This window comes from Megalops cyprinoides, chromosome 11 (genome assembly GCF_013368585.1).
Source record: "Megalops cyprinoides isolate fMegCyp1 chromosome 11, fMegCyp1.pri, whole genome shotgun sequence".
In the NCBI taxonomy this organism is placed as follows: Eukaryota; Metazoa; Chordata; class Actinopteri; order Elopiformes; family Megalopidae; genus Megalops; species Megalops cyprinoides.
This window is the reverse complement of record NC_050593.1, coordinates 628,647-642,255: the sequence shown is the minus strand read 5'-3', so window position 1 is coordinate 642,255 and position 13,609 is coordinate 628,647. Positions and strand designations below refer to the sequence as shown.

The following is a 13,609-nucleotide window of genomic DNA, read 5'->3' as shown; positions in this document are numbered from 1 at the left end:
TATTTAATGAATTCATGACAATCGTTGATAGTCACCTGTCTGTGTCATTCTGTCCTATCTGAAAGTCATAAAGATTACATTAGTCATTAAGATGCCTTAGGCCCTCAGTTACCATGGGATTACAGAAACCACCATGAATTAAAGAAATGTTAGATTAATCTGATTTGAATTTTGAAACATTCCTTCCCTTCCCCTCCCTCTAAATATATCAATAAACATTAGGATATGATTGCTCTTGACTACCATACAAGTTTAAGAACATAATGAAAAAAAATTCAAAGCAATAAACTACAGCAACACGCTCTTTAACCGAGGTAACGTTAGCCTAAAATATGTCAACAAGGCAGGTAACGCTCTGTTCACACTAATTCTCAAATAGTACCGAATTTTGCTTTAAAAAATATTGATGTAACTACATACACATGTCGGTGTGCTATATGAATATCAGTGCATTTATTGACTACTAATTACCAAAAAAACGAAGTTCTGTCTCTCTGTATTTACGCATTCAAATTGACCGCCAAGAACTTCCTGGAACTATCTGAAGTCTACGTGAATCACGTGACAATCAAGCATTTTGGACTTTCGTTGACGCGACTCTCTCTCTCTACGTGTCTCTGTTAAACAGGTGCTCACGTCGTGTGGCGAGCGACGGAACCGGAAATGCCCGAAGGAATGAGAAGGGTCTGGCTGCAGACTGCAGATCGGGTAACGACACAGACCATGGGGCGAATGGAGCGCCACTCTCGAACAGGAAGTACGTCACCTCCACTTGAGATAATAAAGTAGTTGAATCGAAACGGTAGACGAAGCTTTTACTGTATATGAGACGAAGGCATCGAAAGTATTTTCCCCCAGCAATTTGCACTACTTACATTAAAACATCACAATACGTTTAACCTAGGTATTTTGACTTTGTTCATGTTTTTTTCCCGCATACAGTTCAACTAGCCAACGTAACATTCCATACATTTTAGAGATTTTACGATGGAATTGACCCGGTGCACAAGATGGCGTCTCTCACTTTCCGGGTTCTGCATTACTGTTTCCGGTTGTTAGTAGTTGTGAGGATAATTGCGAGATGACTTGGATAGCAATAGCGATAATGAGTGTTTTTAACATTAAGGAGAAACGATTAACATATCAACGACAAGAGGAGAAATCGTCTCTACATTGTTGTGTGTCTAGATGTACCTAATTCGAGGTACAACTCGGAGATTAGTTTAGCTCGGTTTCCAATCGATCCTGAGTTACGGGTTCAGTGGGGGTGCCAGACCCCTTGATTGATTAAATTGTCAGTTACAATCTGCATACAGCTCTGCGACATCTCCACACCCATTACTCTTTTTTGAATTACTCATGAACTCGTCATTGCATAGATAAGGAACACATATCACAAGAAAGAGTGGAACCAGAGCTTTGTAATGATGCTAGTCACATATTTGTACATACCGAAGTAATCACGTTATGAAGACAGGTCAAAGTAATATCTTTACTAATTTCTTCACCCATTTTCACGGCTGAATAAGTCACGAAGTCCCTATGGCTTCACAACGGACCGCATTTTATTTTATTTTGATAAGCAGAACTTACCCTTTCCGATGATGCTAGTTGTTTCTCTGTGCGTTGTCGTGTAATCCGGTTTTGAAATCAGCAAATTTCTGCATTGTCTTCAACATAGGGCTGAAATTACATCCCACTTTGTATGAAAAATAAACACAAACTCCCGTAATTTGCATGGCAAACTTTATTATGAATAATCGTCATACATGGATCCATATGTTTTGTATGTTTATCTGACGTTACCCAAGTTGCCAGATCATCTATGAAATACAATCTACACACATGAACACTCAGCATCACTCATCTGCACAGGGAGGAGTCCTCAAGGACAATCTTAAAAAAAAAGAAAAACAAAAAGGTGTTGTCATGTTACAATCATATAGTCTACACTAACACATCAGCTTAAATATTACACAGAAAAAGAAATGAGAAAGCTGATCAGATTGGTTTGAGTAATCATGGTAGTAGGCTTAACCTTATCAAGTTATCAATGTCATCACAAAAGAGAACAAATAGATTATTTCTGTTCTGTTTTTGGAACATTGTAATGTTATTAAATTAAAATACATAAGTCTGTAGTCTATAACGTTAGTGTCTTAATTTGCTCAAATCTACGTTCAGATATAGTGAATGCTGAACAGCATGCAGATAAATGAAACTTAACATACAGCAAAGAACAGCCGTCTGGGGGTTTCATGAAGGCTAGATATTTGAATGCTACCTACAAGGCAGGTAAAGGTTTATGTTACCTACTTCATACGTTAATGTTATAGAGTTACGGTATCTATCCTAGCCACATCAAATCCCCAGAACATAACTGTAATAGAACTGACTTGGAACTGACGAACAACTGAACTGTCGTCAATCCTACTCTGATGTTGTGAGGTTTCTCATGTTTCCTCATCGACCCATGGAAGGTAACTCGGACGCTCACTCCCCCTGTCCGTTGATCCTTATTTGATACTGGGGAAATATCACGTTATCATCAACACGCTTAAAACTGGGTCATACTAGTCAATTTTTTTTGTCAAATTATCCAACGTTAGATAGCAAAGTTATTTAGCTGATTAGCAAGATAGCTAATCCTCTGTGACTGTTTATGTTAGGTAGCTACTAAGCTAGTAAGTCAACTTACCTTCGTAATTATCGATGTAACTGGAAACGTACATCTTGAAGCCCTTCTCTTGCTTACTCCTTGGCGCTGATGTCGCAGCTTGAATGATGCGGTGAACATCATTGATTGTTATCTTTGGAAGATCTTGAAGACATCGCGTGTAGAAAGTCTTTTTGCTATCTGCGAACTGACCGGCGTTGGAAACCGGATATGCTTATGCTCACCAAGTTCAAACCAGAAATCACACAACGTCGCCTTATGCAACTAGCCAATTGTACGTGACACCTGTAGCAAGGTGTTAATAAGAAACAAGAGTATTTAAACTGCAATGAAATAGAAATACACTTTACATTCTAAACAAGTCATTCAATGTACACTATATGGACAAAAGTATTTGGCCACACTTGTTTTTCAGGGTTTGGGCTAGGCCCCTTATCTCCAGTGAAGGGCAATCTTAATGCTTCAGCATACCAAGACATTTTGGACAATGCTATGCTTCCAACTTTGTGGCAACAGTTTGGGGAAGGCCCTTTTCTATTCCAACACGACTGTGCCCCAGTGCACAATGCAAGGACTATAAAGACATGGTTTGATGAGTTCGGTGTGGAAGAACTTGACTGGCCCGCACAGAGCCCTGACCTCAACCCCATCGAGCACTTTTGGGGTGAACTGGAACGGAGATTGCGAGCCAGGCCTTCTCGTCCAACATCAGTGCCTGACCTCATAAATGCTCTACAGAATGAATGGGCACAAATTCCCAGAGAAACACTCCAAAATCTTGTGGAAAGCCTTCCAAGAAGAGTGGAAGCTGTTATAGCTGCAAAGGGGGACCAACTCCATATTAAAGTATATGTATTTGAATACAGTGTCATTACAGTCCCTGTTGGTGTAATAGTCAGGCGTCCGGATACTTTTGTCCATACAGTGTATGTCACAGTCTACAGATATCCATCAGAAATGTCTGACGAAAAAATGTATACATTGACAAATTTGTCTCCCTTGTGTGTTCTTTACATTATGCATGCATATTATTTGTCCAAAGCATACCGTAATCACCATAATACAGGGAACAACTAAAGGCCTAATTACAGAAATATTTCTGTGCCATAGCACGCATATCTTTGCTTCAGAATTGAGAATACCCTGTCTCTCCAGTTGAAGAAGCCACACTGACACAGAAAGACCTGAATATTCACACTCACACACACCAAATAGTGTAAACATCTTTTTATTAATAAAAAACTTACTTTTTCAAAAGCAATGTTATATGTGGATGAAACCTTACATACTTAAACCTTTACACATTACACATTTATATCTAGCCATCTCATCTGCACTGTGCCGGTTTGAAGTTTCCAACTGCAACTGATGTACTAATCCTTATGATAGTACTGGTATATTTTCTGCTACTACACACTTGTGCATGTGACAGAATAGCTCCTAGCTGGTGCTTTAGAGGCACCAGTTGATGGCAACAAACTTTGATGACCTCACATGATCAAGGGAGATGGAAGCACATGCAGAAATGATCTGAAATGGTTCCAAGATGGTGGCAAAACTGAACAGCACTACCTAAGAGTGTGAAAGTGTGTGCATGAGCATCCGTTCCTCTGCGGTCCCCTCCTCACACTCTCCCCGGGAAGTGGAACTTTCCGCGAAAGCAGCCGTGGTGGTGCAGGTCGTAGGGGCTCAGCACTTTGCGGATGCCTAGCATGTTGGCTGTCACCACCCTCTCGAAGGTCCAGGGGTTCTGGTTGTTTGTGGCCCGCTCTGCCTTCTCCTGCTGCATAGCTGCAAGGCTTTCCCTGCTCACCACCTAACAACACAGGGGTATGGGGGTTTGGGAAAAATGGACTGACTCTACAAGAATAATCACTGGATACCACTAAACAGGTAATCTGGAGATGGTTGGAAAATTAGTCTTAGACTGATTATGTACCCTCCAATTAGGAAGCTGAAGATGGAGTAGAGGATGATGCCCATCCTCTAGAGGTTAAAGAGCTCAAGCGAAACACACACCTTGGCAGGGAAGGGCAGTTTCTTGGCCACTTCGGAGAGGATGCGCTCCACCTCCCCCAGCTCGCAGTGGCCACCTAACTCTACGATCAGCCGCCCATACTGCACTGGTGTTATGTAGTGGTCTATGGCTCCCTTTCCACCACCCATGCGCTGGCCCAGCCCCTTGCGGGTGATTGGCTTGTAGGGGGCATTGATGCGCCAGTATGCAAATGTGGTGCGGGGATCTATGCGCCGGTTGATCGTCAGTCTCATCATCTCCATGTGTCCCCAGTGCAGATAACCTCCACCCAGTGCCTGGGATTGATGCGGGGGAAAGGTGGAGAAGAAACTCTTTTTAAAACCCACATCCCAATGGACAGCATGCCATCCTATAAGCCCCCCCCCCCCCCCCCCCCCCCAACATTGCCCCCAGGTGCAGTCCTGCTGAAGTTGTCCCCTCCCTAACCCTAGATGTGCAGCACTCACTACAATGCCATACTGGCCGTTGGTGAAAGTGTTGGCGGTCTTAGAGGGGCCCCGGATGTCACTCAGCTTCTTCCTCTCCTTCTTGGCCTTCTTCAAGTTGGGCACTTTGTTCATGAATGGAAGCTTTGGACGTTCAGGTAACACAATATCTGCAGGAAGAGGGACAGTCAGTTTTATAGTAAACCCACATATGATACAGTAGTTCCCATCCTTGACATTGGGTATACGTGTTGTTACACTGCCTGTCTGTAATGGATTACATCTACACCATGTCATAGGTCTGCCACCTACCATTTTGCATACATAACAATGGTAGTGAATGTCAGCGGTCTGTTATCCATGTATGCTTAATGGGTCCACACACCTAGCCACTGGACACTCATTATTCATCCATTTTTCAAACTGCAGCTGTACTGTAGCTAGTCAGCTAGCTCATTTGTATCTACATTATACCACACACCAATGAGGACACATTATAATCTGGCAGCATATGGCTTCATATTCTAGGTTTACTTTCCTTCAGGCCTTTGCACAACAGGAATAGTTAAAAAACCAGTATTTCAGAACAGGCAAAACGGAGACCAACTGATGTTTACCATTAGCAAAGACTGATAATGAACCAAGGTTACTTATACAACCATATAACAAAAAGAGCTGTGGATCTATGCATCGCCAGCTGCAAACAGATTTCCATAAATACCACCGTCGAGTCACACACAAGACAACTTAAGTCAATGTGGGGGTGCTTTACCGCCGTAGTCCGGCAGTTGGTCGTATGTCTTCATTCCAGCAGACACCACCTTTACATGGTTCTGGAAGAGACCTGCACACACGCACCCTAAAGAATAATCACAACACAAAAACAAACACCTGCATTACAAATGAAAATGTTTAAAAAGGCTTGTTACAAGAAATCAAGCTAGCCATTTGCTAGAAGAGGTTACTACTATTCAGTCTACGGCATTCGTCTTTCAAAACCGGCCATCGTTTTGTAGGAAACTTAACACGACAGAGTACAAACAATCACGGGCATATACCTGGCACAGCTATTGAAAGCAGCTGGTACAATAATGACATAATGTTAGCGATGTGCACAAATGACAGCTAGCCAGTTAGCGAACTTAGCTACCTGTGCTCCCGATTGTCCTACTGGCTAGTCCCCAAAAAGCCGATTTCAGAGAGGAAATCATGGCAGTGCAGCAAGATTTAAACGGAGGCTCTTCATGAAAATAAATAAAATTATTTTATCTTCACAATTCTTCTCAAAACTTAGTTCTACAGTGGACACTCGCTAGCATCCAGCTCATTATCTCGTTCTCACAAGGTCGCAGCCATATTGAAGACGAGACACATCCGGTCCTGCCGAAAAATGGACCGAATGGAATACTTACCTAAAACGTTCAGGAGTCGACATTGCAATGATTCAAGTTCGGTCTGAATGCATCGGTTTTAAATGCAAAAGCTCTAGCCATAGGACAGCATTTCAGTGAGCTGTCCATTCTCTCAAAACGAAGCAATTACGCCAAAAAACCAACTCACTCGGGATTACATTGTATGATGAGTGACTGACGGCAGTGATTGAACACCTTAGAGCATCTTGAATTCTCACAACTCTTTGCTTTCACTCCCAATAACCTGTACACATTGACCGGACAGGTTCCGAGGATCAACATTCTAAACTTCTAAAACTGAAGCTTTAACAAGCTTATGTAACGGTTGTATACTGCGTTGTGTATTTGGATGTTACGGGGGTCAGCGAGGTCCGAGGTTCTCGCTGTTCGGCTCAAGCCTTACGGCCAACGTCGTTCCCAGCTGAGCTAAAGCCCTTTAAATCAACTGCTAACGAAGCTGGCCGAAGGGATTGGTAGTGAGTGAGAACCTCGGCTCGAAACGCGCTCTCTCTCTGACCCACGTAACATCTAGTATAAGACACAACGCAGTTTACACCCGCTACATAAGCTTGTTAAAGCTTCAGGTTTAGAATCTAGCCCTAGGACATTAATCGTTGGTCTCTATGTCTGGTCATACATACCAGTTCAATACTTTCTCATTTGTAAATTGGATTATGTCAGGTATTGGGACACCACATGTGCACAAGATTCTGAGCAGCTGCTTGGGGTAAGTGACATTTTTGAAAAGCCAGCCCTCAGGCTGAAAGGATCAAAATCATGTTTCATGAGACTTTCAGTTTTTCAAATTTTTATTAATGTAAGATAAATAGAAGTACATATTTACAAAGGAAAAAAAAAGACTGGTGATACATGTACAAGGTTCACTGTCCTCCATTTTTCTGCAGAGTCAAAAATAGTTGTCATACCTGCCAAGTGACACTTTCATAGTACCTGTTTAGTTTGATCTAGCACAGCATAGTGCTTTCCATTTACAAGAAACATTCATACAGAAGTTAAAATTGGGGCGGCCTGTTCCGTCCATTTGCACTGGCCAAGACTGCTTAAGTGAACAACTTTAATCCCATTTACTGATAACATGTTTGACCACTCTTGTTTAAGAAACAGTTAAACAAAACTGAAATGTCAGATACATAAATGACATTGGTAGGGTGCAATTCTGGCCAAGAGGTATTCATTCTATGAAACACTGCTAGGACAGGAGTTTTTCTTTTTTGGTTCAAGATGAAAGCAGTATCTCTGCTAGATTCACACTTTCCTGTGTATGTATGACATCACAGAAACAGCACTGTCATACAACATGTGACACAAACCACATCTAGCATCAAGCACACCACCTTAGCATTCCATCATCCTGTGGCTGAGGGTTCCCTAACTATTGCCTCCTAACTCCCATTGGGTACAGTGGTGTTTGGCACAGTCTAAATCCCATGATATAGGAGATCATACTTGGGAATGTTTCTGGGATCAATGGGGCTCTGGACAATCAGCTTTCCTCTCATGGCTCCGCGATAAATGACCTCAATCAAATCAATGAAGTCCTGCTTGGTTTTAAAACTTCCCACAAACTTGGTGTGATCTGGGGACCTGGAGTAAAAAATGAGAAGACAAAGGGACAAATAATAGAACCTCTACTCACCAAGTGGCACACTGCAATAAAAGTAAATCCACCTAATAGTGGTGCTGGGGAGAACATCTGGATTTGATCTCTGCCCAAAGATAAACACAAAAAACCCTGCATTTTTAACTGTTAGTGAATCCATCTGTGAATTATTACTGTACTGTGCTGAGCTGAATAGCGTTGTCATATAACTATTTAGAAATTTTCGGAGATATCTAGGTTTTACACACAGGTTTTACAGCCTTACCCATAATCCACCTTCATGTGCTGCCCATTGAAGAAGAAGACGGTGGAAGGGATAAAGCTAATGTCGAAGTAACGAGTGTAAATTGGAGCCTTGTCCACATCCACAAGGTAAATGGATGCCATGTTACTCAGGTCATGCGAGGTCTTGGATAGCTGATATTGAGGGGAAATGTACAGGATTTGTTAGCACTTTGGCGCAAAACATCATCAATGTGACGAACATATAATCACTATTTTAAAAAAACAGCTAAAATAGTTCACGTTACAGTATACTCGATGTTTGATATATTTTGGGCTACCTGACAATCCTCAGTTTGGCTAGAAATTTACGATTCATTCGAAAGCAATCTCATGTACAAAGTGTGTACTTTATTTTGACAATTATAACTATGCATATTAGCTTACTAACTTAAGCATTTTAACTTACGATCTCATCAAGTTGTAGACAAACCGCGTCCTCATCTCTCCCAAATCTCAAAACGACGACCTTTTCTGCAACACCCTTAATGACCTCGTCAATATCTTTCTTACAGCACAACTTTGAAAGGAACAAGCTCATGCTTGTGTTTGAAATAACGGCATTTGTTTCGCTGAAATTACAGGGAGAAATATTGCTATTATTCCTTTTTAGTGCTGTAATGTCAATGACCCGGAAGTATTTATAATGAAGGCTCGCAGCTACTAGTTTTCTCCGTCTGCAAAACGCGTTTGACTTATATGATACATATTATATAACGTATACTGTTTTCACTCTGACAATTCTTAGCTTAAGTTTTTGTATGCAAAATCAAGTGATTGTATTATACTTACGTTTCTAATGCAACCCTGTTGTGTTGACCTACTTTAATATTTTACCTAACAAATAGACACATATTAGCTTGCATCCTTCCGGGTAGAAAACATTGTCGCACCGGTTTCAACTTGACTTTTCCGCAGCGTGTGTTGAAAGAGGAGAAATGTGCAATCATCACGAAGTTGGACTGTAACTAGCTAATGCTAGGTAAGTGTCATAATAAGGATAGCACATTGTAAATGCAGTTGCTAAGTAATTAGCTATTGAATTTAAAAATATAAAACTTATAAAACTGTAAACGTTTAGGTGGCCGTTGGTTGTTAGCGAACCAAAAGCTGAGTCGAGTGAGCTGCATGCTGATGTTTAGATATGGGAGATTTATGATATCCCAGCAAGTTAATTGTATGACATTTAAAATACATCAGTTAATAATGATTATGTGATGCTTCCCTCTAGCTTAGGACGGTTATCAACCAACGATGAGATTCCTCCGAACATCACAATTAAACATGTTGTGGAGGAACTGCGTCTTCAAACCACCTGTCTTTGCAAAGAAACAGGACAGATGGCAGACTCTGGTTCATACCTTTTCACTTTGCCAAACCCGAACCCTCTGTACTAAATGGGCACTGAGAAAAGAGGCTTCTCAGTCCAGCAACCAGGCTGCAGAAAAGCTTGACCTGGATGTATGGAAATCTGTGATGAGGTCACCAGGACTGCAGGAGGTAGAGGAGGAGAAGGAACAGAAGGAGGGGGAAGCTGTGGCAGCGGTGGGTCAAGGAATTGAGTGTTCCCGTCTGGAGGCCACCCGTGAGCTGGTGGAAATGTGGAGACAGGCAGGGAAGCTGGTGCCGGAGCAGATGAGTGAGGAAGAGCTGCAGACCCTGGGAGAGCTGTCCACCAAGTCCTCCAAGAAGAAGTACCTCAAATACCTAGCCATCAAGGAGTGTCACAAAAAGACCCGGAGGGAGAAAAAGGAGAAGAAGATGATTGAAAAGATGGTGGGCACAGAGGCTAAGATGGCTGGAGAGGGAGATGATGAGGAGGAGGAGGAAGGGGGCAGTGACAGGCGGCTCAAGAACACTTTTCTTCTCCACTTTTGGGACCGCTCCATGGACAGCGTATTGAACTGGAGGGCTGCTCAGGCCATGCAATTTGGCCAGCCGCTGGTATTCGATATGAGCTATGAGCAGCACATGTCCCGGCGGGAGCTGGAGAACACTGTCTCTCAGCTGATGGAAAGCGAGGGCTGGAACCGCCGCTCTGCTGACCCCTTCCACCTCCACTTCTGCAATCTGCAGATTGAGGGGAGCTACCACCAGGAGCTGGTGAAGAGGTATGGTGTGGCCTGGGACCGCCTCCTGGTCACCGCCACTGAGCTGCGCCACGTAGACTTGTTCCCCAACAACCAGCTTGTCTACCTGACTGCCGACTCCCCTAACGTGCTTAGAGCCTTTGACCACAGCAAGGTCTATGTTGTTGGCTCACTTGTTGACAAGTCCATACAGCCGGGCCTCTCACTGGCTAATGCCAAGCGGCTAAAGCTGGCCACAGCCCGCCTCCCTTTGAATGAGTTCCTCCAGTGGGAAACAGGCGCCAAGAACTTGACGCTAGACCAAATGATCCGGATCTTACTGACAATCAAGGACACTGGAAGCTGGGAGGCAGCACTTGAATTTGTCCCCAAGAGGAAACATGATGGATTTTACCAGCCTCAACAGGCAGGGAGATCTGGAACTTCTCTCCCTAAAAAATACAAAACATTTCATAACAGGGAGACACTTCCTAACAGCAGTTATAAAACTAGCAGTGTAGAAAACATTCAGGCCAGGGTACGAACTGCATTAAAAACCAAACAGTTCATGGAGCATGATACCAAAAGAAAGGGCAAAAAGAACTGGTGGGAAGAGGAATAGCTTTGATGTGACTTTTTACTCTGAAGTGCTGTAAGCATTTCACATCTCTTGGATAAACTGTATAATGGGATGCCATGATAGTGTGACATGTAAGAACAACTTGGGAAATCTGTGACTTCAGTGAAAGTTTATTAAATAAGAAGTATAGTACTTCACTGTGTGGTTTATTGAATATTAATTATTTTCATTAATGGGAGACTATGGAATGTATTGTAGAATAAGAATGCACTTAATTTGACAAAATATGTATGTTCTCTGTGTGGACAGGTTCACATTAACTCAGTATGACTGAGTTACCATTTAAGACAAAAAGTTTGAAAAACGATTGTAAACATTCTGAACTTACTTTAACAAATAATTTGTTGAAGTCAATTATCACTGCTTTTCAAAGTAACAGACAAAATAAGCATGTGGTCCAAAAGGCCATACTCCTATTTAGAGTGAATAGTCAAGCAGTTAACTTTATTCTGAGTACAACCTGTGGAAAAAGATGAACAAGAACAAGCAAATTGAACCATTTTGTTAAATACATGACATCACTGGTGATTTTACATTCTACAAAAATGTTAGATCAGGTATATTAAATGAGCTTACATTTCATTTAGCAAATTATCCACAATCTACAGTAGGTTCTGGCAAAAGACACAAAAATACATGCAGCAAGGAGACAAGGGTGGCTACTGTGCCAGTGGGTGATTGGACAGGAAGACAAGAACCCCAGGTTTCTTTGGCTGGCAGCCTTTTGTTTGTCCTCAACTTGGGTTATGAAACAACCAACACAAGAAAAGAAAGAGACCTGGCTTGGAGTTACACAAAAGGATAAACATAGCAGGCTCAGTAGTGCTTCTCATACTTGCAGACAGCACTGAAATCCCCAACTGCTAGCACCATCAGGCTGTATCCAGTCCACCTTTATCTTAGGCCTAATCAAAGCAACTAGCCACTCCTGGGCTGATTAGTAATAAGACCAAGGCACCCAGAGAAGTATTGTCAAAAATACACATAATGAAACCAAAATACAACTGCAGAATAAGAAGACATGCAGCTTCAAAAAGGTATTTATTCACAGCAGTTTGGAGGGATCAAATGATAAACTCTTGTATATTATCACAGAGCAACTAGTTTTAACATTATCATGGCAAAGAAACTAAATATGCATTCATGTTCACATAGTTTTGTATGCAAGAACAGCAACTTCCCTAAAACAAACCACTGGCTTATACTGTTTAAAGAGTGAAATGACTAAGCTTGCTCAGTGGTGTAACCAGTAAAAGTGGCTGTCATAAGCGCAAGGTTGAGTACTACTGATCTGGTTCGATCCTAGGTGGGTCATCAGCTGCTTATGAATGAGAGTCCACAGCACAGGAAAAAATTGGCTTCATTCCACCAAAGCATACAAGGAGGTGGGTTGGCCAGGGGTTTAGCCTGCTCCATTGCACATTAGTGACCCCTGCTGGTCAATTGAACACCTGTCGTTCTCCCTGCATAAAGCTGCGTTTTAAGTGTCCTCCAGCTCAAGTCCGAACAATACGGAAGCCCGTTTTCCGCCACTTAAAAGAAAAAAAACACCACAACTCGCTATTTAGAGATATCATCTCGTTATTTACAGATGTCATTATTTAGATTTTAGAGGACAATATGACTGAATATGACTGAATATGATTCTTCTTATTCCACCAAATTTTGCTGCGCTTCTCCCACAGTTTTCGAGATATCGACCCCAAACCAACTGTAACCCGTCCAGTCTGACCCTGATCGGTGTGCTTGTATACAGCTAAGCTGTACCCGCACGCGTTCTCTGGTTTTTGTCGTTTTTTCATCCCTTTTTTCTCCCATTCATTTTCAAAATCACTCTCTCACACTTCACGGCCTTCCCACCTGGTCACTTTTCACCCCATAGCCATCATACCTCACATGTTGCCTTGCCTAGGAACACCCTAGCAACCACTTAGTAACACTTTGGCAACCATGCAGCAATGCCATATCAACTCCCAACCTTATTGTTTACCCTAGCAACCACTTAACAACACCCTGGAAAACACACAACAATGCCCTAGCAACCACTTAGCCACATCCTAGAGATGGTCTCTCATACGTAGCGCGTTTTTGCTGCCGGTTCGCAATCACACTTTGCATTTTCTTCAGGAGATAATATCTCTAAACTCTCATGATTAGAATCTCATTATTTTGAGATAGTAGGCTAATTCGAAACTGAGATGATCTGATCTCTGGCGGTCAGTCATCAACAGCAGAGGACAGAACATTGAAAGCTATCTAATTACCTTTTATTCAAGTGGAATCTATGGCTGGCAATGTGTCTCGCACCCTTCTCTGCGGTTGACCGTAAGCAGTATGGACACAAGAGATCAGAAACAGTATGTGCCCGGCATTTACACTAAACTCTGTTGCACTGATACTATCTCCTTATTTTAAGATACTATCTCATTATTTCGAACATTATCT

The 13,609-nt window shown here is 42.2% G+C and overlaps 3 protein-coding genes and 1 long non-coding RNA gene across 5 annotated transcripts; 1 reads left to right on the top strand and 3 right to left on the bottom strand.

The window, feature by feature from the left end:
* Positions 1–1,827: 1,827 nt before the first annotated feature.
* LOC118785359 lies at positions 1,828–2,868 on the bottom strand. The gene is made up of 3 exons (XR_005005288.1): positions 2,699–2,868; positions 2,435–2,526; positions 1,828–1,896 (listed from the first exon to the last, which is right to left on the bottom strand). It is a non-coding gene; the product is annotated as an uncharacterized LOC118785359 (long non-coding RNA).
* Positions 2,869–3,889: 1,021 nt separating this feature from the next.
* Positions 3,890–6,504, bottom strand: mrpl16 (mitochondrial ribosomal protein L16). The gene is made up of 5 exons (XM_036541081.1): positions 6,291–6,504; positions 5,913–5,999; positions 5,162–5,310; positions 4,697–4,990; positions 3,890–4,493 (listed from the first exon to the last, which is right to left on the bottom strand). The coding sequence occupies exons 1-5, from the start codon at positions 6,349–6,351 to the stop codon at positions 4,302–4,304; spliced, it is 783 nt and encodes a 260-aa protein (XP_036396974.1). The 5' UTR covers positions 6,352–6,504; the 3' UTR covers positions 3,890–4,301.
* A 914-nt stretch (positions 6,505–7,418) lies between these two features.
* On the bottom strand, positions 7,419–9,321 carry txnl4b (thioredoxin-like 4B). Of its 2 annotated transcripts, none has more exons than XM_036541151.1 (3): positions 9,248–9,321; positions 8,439–8,590; positions 7,419–8,157 (listed from the first exon to the last, which is right to left on the bottom strand). In XM_036541151.1, the coding sequence occupies exons 2-3, from the start codon at positions 8,558–8,560 to the stop codon at positions 7,992–7,994; spliced, it is 288 nt and encodes a 95-aa protein (XP_036397044.1). In that variant the 5' UTR covers positions 8,561–8,590; positions 9,248–9,321; the 3' UTR covers positions 7,419–7,991. The 2 variants fall into 2 exon arrangements, with proteins under 2 accessions (XP_036397044.1, XP_036397043.1); XM_036541150.1 differs by lacking the exon at positions 9,248–9,321 and adding an exon at positions 8,865–9,076.
* A 52-nt stretch (positions 9,322–9,373) lies between these two features.
* On the top strand, positions 9,374–11,233 carry trmt10c (tRNA methyltransferase 10C, mitochondrial RNase P subunit). Its single transcript, XM_036541223.1, has 2 exons — positions 9,374–9,437; positions 9,687–11,233. Exon 2 carries the CDS (start codon positions 9,710–9,712, stop codon positions 11,144–11,146), a length of 1,437 nt encoding a protein of 478 aa, XP_036397116.1. The 5' UTR covers positions 9,374–9,437; positions 9,687–9,709; the 3' UTR covers positions 11,147–11,233.
* The last annotated feature ends 2,376 nt before the right edge of the window (positions 11,234–13,609 follow it).